This window comes from Dysidea avara, chromosome 3 (assembly GCF_963678975.1).
Source record: "Dysidea avara chromosome 3, odDysAvar1.4, whole genome shotgun sequence".
Taxonomy (NCBI): domain Eukaryota; kingdom Metazoa; phylum Porifera; class Demospongiae; order Dictyoceratida; family Dysideidae; genus Dysidea; species Dysidea avara.
Window position 1 is genome coordinate 36711646 of NC_089274.1, and position 7885 is coordinate 36719530.

A 7885-nucleotide genomic window follows, 5' to 3' on the forward strand; every position below is an offset into this window, starting at 1 on the left:
AGTATAGATGCAAGACCAGAGCCTCGATCGTCACCTTTTGACTGTGGTCACAACTTCAGGATTGGAGCAGCAGAGAAAGGAATGTAGGACTCAATCATCAAGACTCGGGGAGATGGAATAGTATTGCCATGGACAATGCCAGCACTAGCCCCTCAAGGATGTCACAGTGCAGTATCGATACAACCACTCCAACCAGTGCATAAGACCAGAGCTCGATCATCACCTTTTGACTGAAATTTTTATACTTGATGAAGCAATTAAAACAAAAAGTTGTAGTACTTATACTTTCCTGAGGGAACATGTCCCCAGAGTCCCAGACTCCCTTGCCTGTTCAGCAGAATAATAGGATTGAGCCTTACTACCACTTTCACCTTTATTCTTGGCCCGGATGTACATATCAGCAACATAATACAGTAGCTGTAGACAGCAACATAATACAGTAGCTGTAGATAATGCTAGTTAATGCCCCTAGGCAGAGCTATAGGGGTGGGAATTTTTCCCTACTATCATACTATCATAGTAGTTCTTCTCGCAGTTCTTTGCCTGGCCATCATCAACTGCTGTCCATCAACTGCTGTCAAAACATTAGTCTCGTCCCCCAGACCCTTCCTCAAGCATGCTTATCACACAAAAATAACTTAGTTTAGCAGTGTACAATCAATTATTCATTGACAGCTTATACTACACTTACCGCATTGTTGAACCATGTATACCACCAGAATCCACCAGATTGACAACTAACATGTGATCTATTTAGGGGAAATCTCGTGGAAAGTCCCTAATTACCTTAAGCGGACACTCATGATACGTGGTTTTAAATTGAATGGTTTAAGAATGTAACTGGATGGTGAGGCGTACTTTAATCGGCTCGACTTTACTGAGAAACTCGAGCCCCTCGTGAGAAACTACATCGCTTGAGCAACGCTTGAAAAAGTAAGAGTCAAGAATACTGAGGGACTCTATGATATATGCCAGTCTTGAATGCTAACGAAACGAGGAGTGAAGTTTGTGCAACGTGTCACATCACCACACACTGATTCACCGTGTTTGTGCGATAGGGTTTTTGGACCTGTCTACCAGATGTTGAAAGGAAATTCATTCCAACTTGTGAAGTTGTTGGTATACTCATTGTTGGGGTCCATGGGGACATCGATGATCATTTACCAGTCAGCTGTAAGTAATGTCACAACAGAAGGAAAGGAACCATTTCCATACCCGTATGGCATACTGATTTTCCAGGTCAGTTTATGTACACCCAACCACAGAAATGTAGAACTTTGGTTGCAGGTGGAAAATAAACACCTTTTTACTCAGTTACAAGAGATTCACCCAGCTGGGATAAAATGTTGAAGTGAATGTCATTAGTACCTACTTGCGGTTCATCAGGTATTGGACAATTCCAAGTGTCCAGATTATGTGGTTGTCCTCATGTTCAAGTTTACACGTTTAGGCAAGTTCCCCAACATCCTATAATCTATTACTATATCAGTGTGGAATAATGCTTATATAATATTTTTCATATTCCAGGCTTTAGGTATGTGTATTGTATTTAACACCTGCTTGTTGGTTTTTGTAGGCCATCTGGTCATACTGGTTTATCCACTAGCAGTTGAATGTGATCATGGTACATATGTAAGTTGAGACCATGCAGGAACAAAGATGAGACCATGCAGGAACAAAGATGAGACCATGCAGGAACAAAGATGAGACCATGCAGGAACAAAGATACAGGTGTCATGAATTTTAGGTCAGTTGACATTCAGAGGAATTGTATTATTGCAATTGTTTTTTTTGTAGTTATCAATTATCAGTGACCAGTTTGTGATAGCGTACTTTTGTTTGACTAATGACCAAATGTTCTGGTTTACATGCTTACCCAACAGTTATGTTACTCACTTAACCTGCATATGGGATATATATTTTTAGTTCATTTTGATTATTCATCCTTTATTGGTACAGCCTGGCATATTGATTTTTTGCACATTCTCTTTTTAATTCAGTGCCTGCTGGATTGTTTTGTCAGATATCGAAACAGATGTCTTTGGTGTTGCGACCGATGTTCCAGGTCAGTTTGCATGTGTGTTTAATTTAAGGTTGACTTCAGTGCCTGCTTTTTCTTTTACAGGTCTCGGTATTAAGTGTCATGAATTTCAGGTCAGTTGACGTGCAGAAGAATTGTATTATTGCAATTGTTGTTTTTGCAGTTATCAATTATCACTGTATACTAGTGATGTGAATTTGCAGATCAATCTACTCAGATGTATCAGGCATAGTGTTGATGGGTTCGAACAAGTATCCAGTGTAGACTGTAGTGGCATCAAGGGTGTTAATTTCCAGGTCAGTTTACATGTTGTGATGTTAGTGATTTTTTCCTAGTACCCAGATATTAAGTGTATTGTATTTAATGCCCACCTGTTATGTTTTTAAATTATGGTATATCAGTGTAGACAGTGCAACAGTAAGCCTTCTGTGTTGTAGTAACTATTTGTTTCATAATATTATGCTGTTGTCCCAGAATGGCACAATTTTTGGGCAACCAGTGTGAAGTCCAGTGGTACAAACATTGTATTATGACCAAGTTGTGATAGCGTACTTTTGTTTGACTAATGTCCTAATGTTCTGGTTTGACTAATGTCCTAATGTTCTGGTTTAACATGCTTACCCAACAGTTATGTTATGCATTCACTTAGCCTGGGATATAATTTTTGTTCATTTTGATTATCCATGCTATTATTGACACAGCCCGGCATATTGATTTTTTGTACATTCTCTTTTAATTCAGTGCCTGCTAGATTGTGTCATCAGATATCGAAACAAGTGTTTTTGGTGTTGCGACCGATGTTCCAGGTCAGTTGCATGAGTGTTTAATTTAAGGTTAACTTCAGTGCCTGCTTATTCTTTTACAGGTCTCAGTATCGTCATACTGACATACAAGAAATCATCACTATTGTTGGAACTATTTTTAGTCAAGTCTTGATGTGATGTTAATTAACGTTGTTACACATTGTTGTATGTTTACCATATGGCAAGAAATTATCATGGCCATCATGAAATTTGAATATTGTGTAAGTTGTGTGGACCAACCCCAACTCATACATGGTCACTGGCAAACCACGAACCACATTCGAGCCACAACACCACCAACCACATTCGAGCAATCCATTACAAAATTTTGTTGCACCATTTGTGTGTGCATAATACTTAATGAAAGCCACAACACAAGCTACATGATACACACTACATAGAGGTGGTAACCCCTAAAGGCTTGTTACCTTTTGTATTCACCTTACCGGCCTTTGTGGTTAATCTATTAAAAATTACATGTAAATAGAGAATTGAAGAGTATGCTTAAAGCACCTTTGCTAGTGATTTTGTTCTTCAAACCATAAGACAACTGGCGATTTATAAACGCTCGCATAGGGTGTGGTACTAAATGGAATTTAAAAGATTTCTGCTTAAAACGCCATCCCTAGGGAACTTACGGTTCAGCACGCTGTCACAACTTGTTTATCAGGCATTAGAGTTTGTGTCCACGTCGTGTCTTTAGAAGTTATTGTAGGGATTAGAGATTGATTGAAGAAAATACGCGTATAGGCAAACCAGGATTGGATAATGTCAGTGCTAGATGGACTATACAAACACGACTATGTTGACTGGTATAACGTGACAGTAGTTGTAACATAAGGTAGAGAAATAAAGTGAAATACGCCTATTTTTATTTTGCGATGGTTACTTTTTTATTTTAGCGAGGTCGCAAGAAAACTATAACGACTCCTAAAGATTTTTTATCACGTAACGCAATACAAATCTATTGAGAGATGTTGCATAATTTAGGACTAATATTGCAAAACCGGCCCTACACGTAAATAACTCACAGTAGTGGCCGCGCGTCTTTTAATTGGGCGTGCGCTTTGTAGTTTCTTGGCCGCGCGACTCACTACCGTGAGTCTTGATTTAGTGACTGATCTATTAGAGTTTCTGACTGCTCTGTTAGAGTATCTCGATCTTTTTTAACGGAATTGTGCAATCTGCAGATTTTCCTACTGTTAAAGCTTTATAATCACCTCAAAATGCTAGCATAATTCTGTTTCCCACACATACCTATTATGCCTGAAATTATGCCGGCATAATCGCCGCATCCCTAGTTCAGCTACAAAGAAACCATCATGTAGAGAGATCAACTACAAACAGGTGACCCTGTAGAAAGATCAGCTAAAAGAAGTTACCTTGTAGATAGCTCAGCTACAAACAATTCACCCTGTAGAGAGATCAGCTAGAAGAAGTCACCTTGTAGAGTGTTCAGTTATAAAGAAACCACCATGTAGAGTATTCTGTAATAAATATCTAATCCAAAACAGCCAAGCTGTAAAAAACGTGTGCGGCCCTCAAAAAGGCTATGGTGAAAAAAGATGTGAAATCCAAGGTGGCGGCCAACAAATGGCTGTGATGGTAGGTTAATGGTAAAAATTTTAATAACAACAATTCAGGTGTATTTTGGTGACGCTTGGTCAATTGGCACAAAATTCACCTGAATTGTCGTTATTAAAATTTTTACCATTAGCCTACCATCACAGCCATTTCTTGGCCGCCACCTTGGATTTCACATCTTTTTTCACCATAGCCTTTTTGAGGACTGCAAACGTTTTTTACAGCTTGGCTGTTTTGGATTAGATTTCACTTCTTTTTGTATTTGTATACCCCAAAGCCGGCCAATGGCCTGCTTCGGGACTTTTTAACATATCTTTTTTTCTTTACCACAGGAAGAAGAAAAGATGAAGCAGATGTACCTTAAATATTTCTGATTTTATCAGTAAATGTACAAATTATATATATAATACATATATTTATTACAGAACTGTCCATGGTGGTTTCTTTGTAACTGAACACTCTTAAAGGTAACTTCTTCTAGCTGTTCTCTCTACAGCGTGATTTATTTGTAGCTGGATTCTGTACAGGTGATTTTTTGCTGCTGAACTCTTTACAGAATGGTTTCTTTGTAGCTGAACTCTCTACAAGGTAACTTCTTCTAACTGATCTCTCTACAGGGAGATTTGTTTGTAGCTGAACTCTCTACAGGTGATTTGTTAGCAGCTGAACTATCTAGATGATGGTTTCTTTGTAGCTGAATTCTCTACAAGGTAATTTCTTCTAGCTGAACTCTCTACATGGTGGTTTCTTTGTAGCTGAACTCTCTACAAGATAACTTCTTCTAACTGATCTTTCTACAGGGCAATTTGTTTGTGGCAGAATTTTCTACACGGTGATTTCTTTGCAGCTGAACTCTCTACATGGTGGTTTCTTTTTACTGTAGCTGAACTCTCTACAAGGTAATTTCTTCTAGCTGATCTCTCTACAGGGTGATTTGTTTGTAGCTGAATTCTATACTGGTGATTTGTTTACAGCTGAGCTCTTTACAGAATGGTTTCTTTGTAGCTGAACTCTCTACAAGGTAACTTCTTCTAACTGAACTCTCTACAGGGAGATTTGTTTGCAGCTGAACTCTCTTCATGATGGTTTCTTTGTAGCTGAACTCTCTACAAGGTAACTTCTTCTAGCTGAACTCCCTACATGGTGGTTTCTTTGTAGCTGAACTTTCTACAAGGTGACTTCTTCTAGCTGATCTTTCTACAGGGTGATTTGTTTGTAGCTGATTTTTCTACAGGGTGATTTGTTTGCAGCTGAACTCTCTATATGGTGGTTTCTTTGTAGCTGAACTCTCTACAAGTTGACTTCTTCTAGCTGATCTCTCTACAGGGTGATTTGTTTGCAGCTGAACTCTCTTCATGATGGTTTCTTTGTAGCTGAACTCTCTACAAGGTAACTTCTCCAAGCTGATCTCTCTACAGGATGATTTGTTTGTAGCTGAACTATCTACAAGATAATTTCTTTTAGCTGATCTCTCTACAGGGTGATTTGTTTGTAGCTGAATTCTGTACAGGTGATTTGTTTGCAGCTGAGCTCTATACAGAACGTTTTCTTTGTAGCTAAACTCTCTACAAGGTAACTTCTTCTAACTAAACTCTCTACAGGGAGATTTGTTTGCAGCTGAACTCTCTTCATGATGGTTTCTTTGTAGCTGAACTCTCTACAAGGTAACTTCTTCTGGCTGAACTCCCTACATGGTGGTTTCTTTGTAACTGAACTCTCTACAAGGTGACTTCTTCTAGCTGATCTTTCTACAGTGTGATTTGTTTGTAGCTGAATTCTGTACAGGTGATTTGTTTGCAGCTGAGCTCTTTACAGAATGGTTTCTTTGTAGCTGAACTCTCTACAAGGTAACTTCTTCTAACTAAACTCTCTACAGGGAGATTTGTTTGCAGCTGAACTCTTTTCATGATGGTTTCTTTGTAGCTGAACTCTCTACAAGGTAACTTCTTCTAGCTGAACTCCCTACATGGTGGTTTCTTTGTAGCTGAACTCTCTACAAGGTGACTTCTTCTATCTGATCTTTCTACAGGGTGATTTGTTTGTAGCTGAATTCTGTACAGGTGATTTGTTTGCAGCTGAGCTCTTTACAGAATGGTTTCTTTGTAGCTGAGCTCTCTACAAGGTAGTTTCTTCTAGCTGATGTCTCCACAAGGTCACTAGATTGTAGCTGAACTTTCTACATGGTGGTTTCTTTGTAACTGAACTATTTACAAGGTAACTTCTTCTACCTGATCTTTCTACAGGGTGATTTGTTTGTGGCTGAACTCTCTACAAGGAAACTTCTTCTAGCAGATCTCTCTACAGGGAGATTGGTTTGTAGCTGAACTCTCCACATGATGGTTTCTTTGTAGCTAAACACTCTACAAGATAACTTCTTCTAGCTGATCTCTCTACAGGGTGATTTGTTTGTAGCTGAACTATCAACAAGGTAACTTCTTCTAGCTGATCTCTCTACAGGGTGATTTGTTTGTAGCTGAATTCTGTACAGGTGATTTGTTTGCAGCTGAGCTCTTTACAGAATGGTTTCTATGAAGCTGAACTCTTTACAAGGTAACTTCTTCTAGCTGATGTCTCTACAGGGTCACTAGTTTGTAAATGAATTCTCTACATGGTGGTTTCTTTGTAACTGAACTCTCTACAAGGAAACTTCTCCTAGCTGATCTCTCTACAGGGAGATTTCTTTGTAGCTGAATTCTCTGCAGGTGATTTGTTTGCAGCTGAACTCTCCACATGATGGTTTCTTTGTAGCTGAACTCTCTACAAGTTAACTTCTTCTAGCTGATCTCTCTACAGGGTGATTTGTTTGTAGCTGAACTATCTACAAGATAACTTCTTCTAGCTGATCTCTCTACAGGGTGATTTGTTTGTAGCTGAATTCTGTACAGGTGATTTGTTTGCAGCTGAGCTCTTTACAGAATGGTTTCTATGAAGCTGAACTCTTTACAAGGTAACTTCTTCTAGCTGATGTCTCTACAGGGTCACTAGTTTGTAAATGAATTCTCTACATGGTGGTTTCTTTGTAACTGAACTCTCTACAAGGAAACTTCTCCTAGCTGATCTCTCTACAGGGAGATTTCTTTGTAGCTGAATTCTCTGCAGGTGATTTGTTTGCAGCTGAACTCTCTACATGATGGTTTCTTTGTAGCTGAACTCTCTACAACGTAACTTCTTCTAGCTGATCTCTCTACAGGGTGATTTGTTTGTAGCTGAACGATCTACAAGGTAACTTCTTCTAGCTGATCTCTCTACAGGGTGATTTGTTTGCAGCTGAATTCTGTACAGGTGATTTGTTTGCAGCTGAGCTCTTTACAGAACGGTTTCTATGAAGCTGAACTCTTTACAAGGTAACTTCTTCTAGCTGATGTCTCTACAGGGTCACTAGTTTGTAAATGAATTCTCTACATGGTGGTTTCTTTGTAACTGAACTCTCTACAAGGAAACTTCTCCTAGCTGATCT

General features: G+C 38.9%; 1 protein-coding gene across 1 annotated transcript; it reads left to right on the forward strand.

Moving 5' to 3' along the window:
• The first annotated feature begins 718 nt into the window (after nucleotides 1–718).
• On the forward strand, nucleotides 719–3221 carry LOC136250852 (uncharacterized). Its single transcript, XM_066043201.1, has 9 exons — nucleotides 719–1004; nucleotides 1059–1239; nucleotides 1288–1450; nucleotides 1577–1747; nucleotides 1798–2065; nucleotides 2126–2154; nucleotides 2205–2337; nucleotides 2783–2847; nucleotides 2907–3221. Exons 5-9 carry the CDS (start codon nucleotides 2036–2038, stop codon nucleotides 2980–2982), a joined length of 333 nt encoding a protein of 110 aa, XP_065899273.1. The 5' UTR covers nucleotides 719–1004; nucleotides 1059–1239; nucleotides 1288–1450; nucleotides 1577–1747; nucleotides 1798–2035; the 3' UTR covers nucleotides 2983–3221.
• The last annotated feature ends 4664 nt before the right edge of the window (nucleotides 3222–7885 follow it).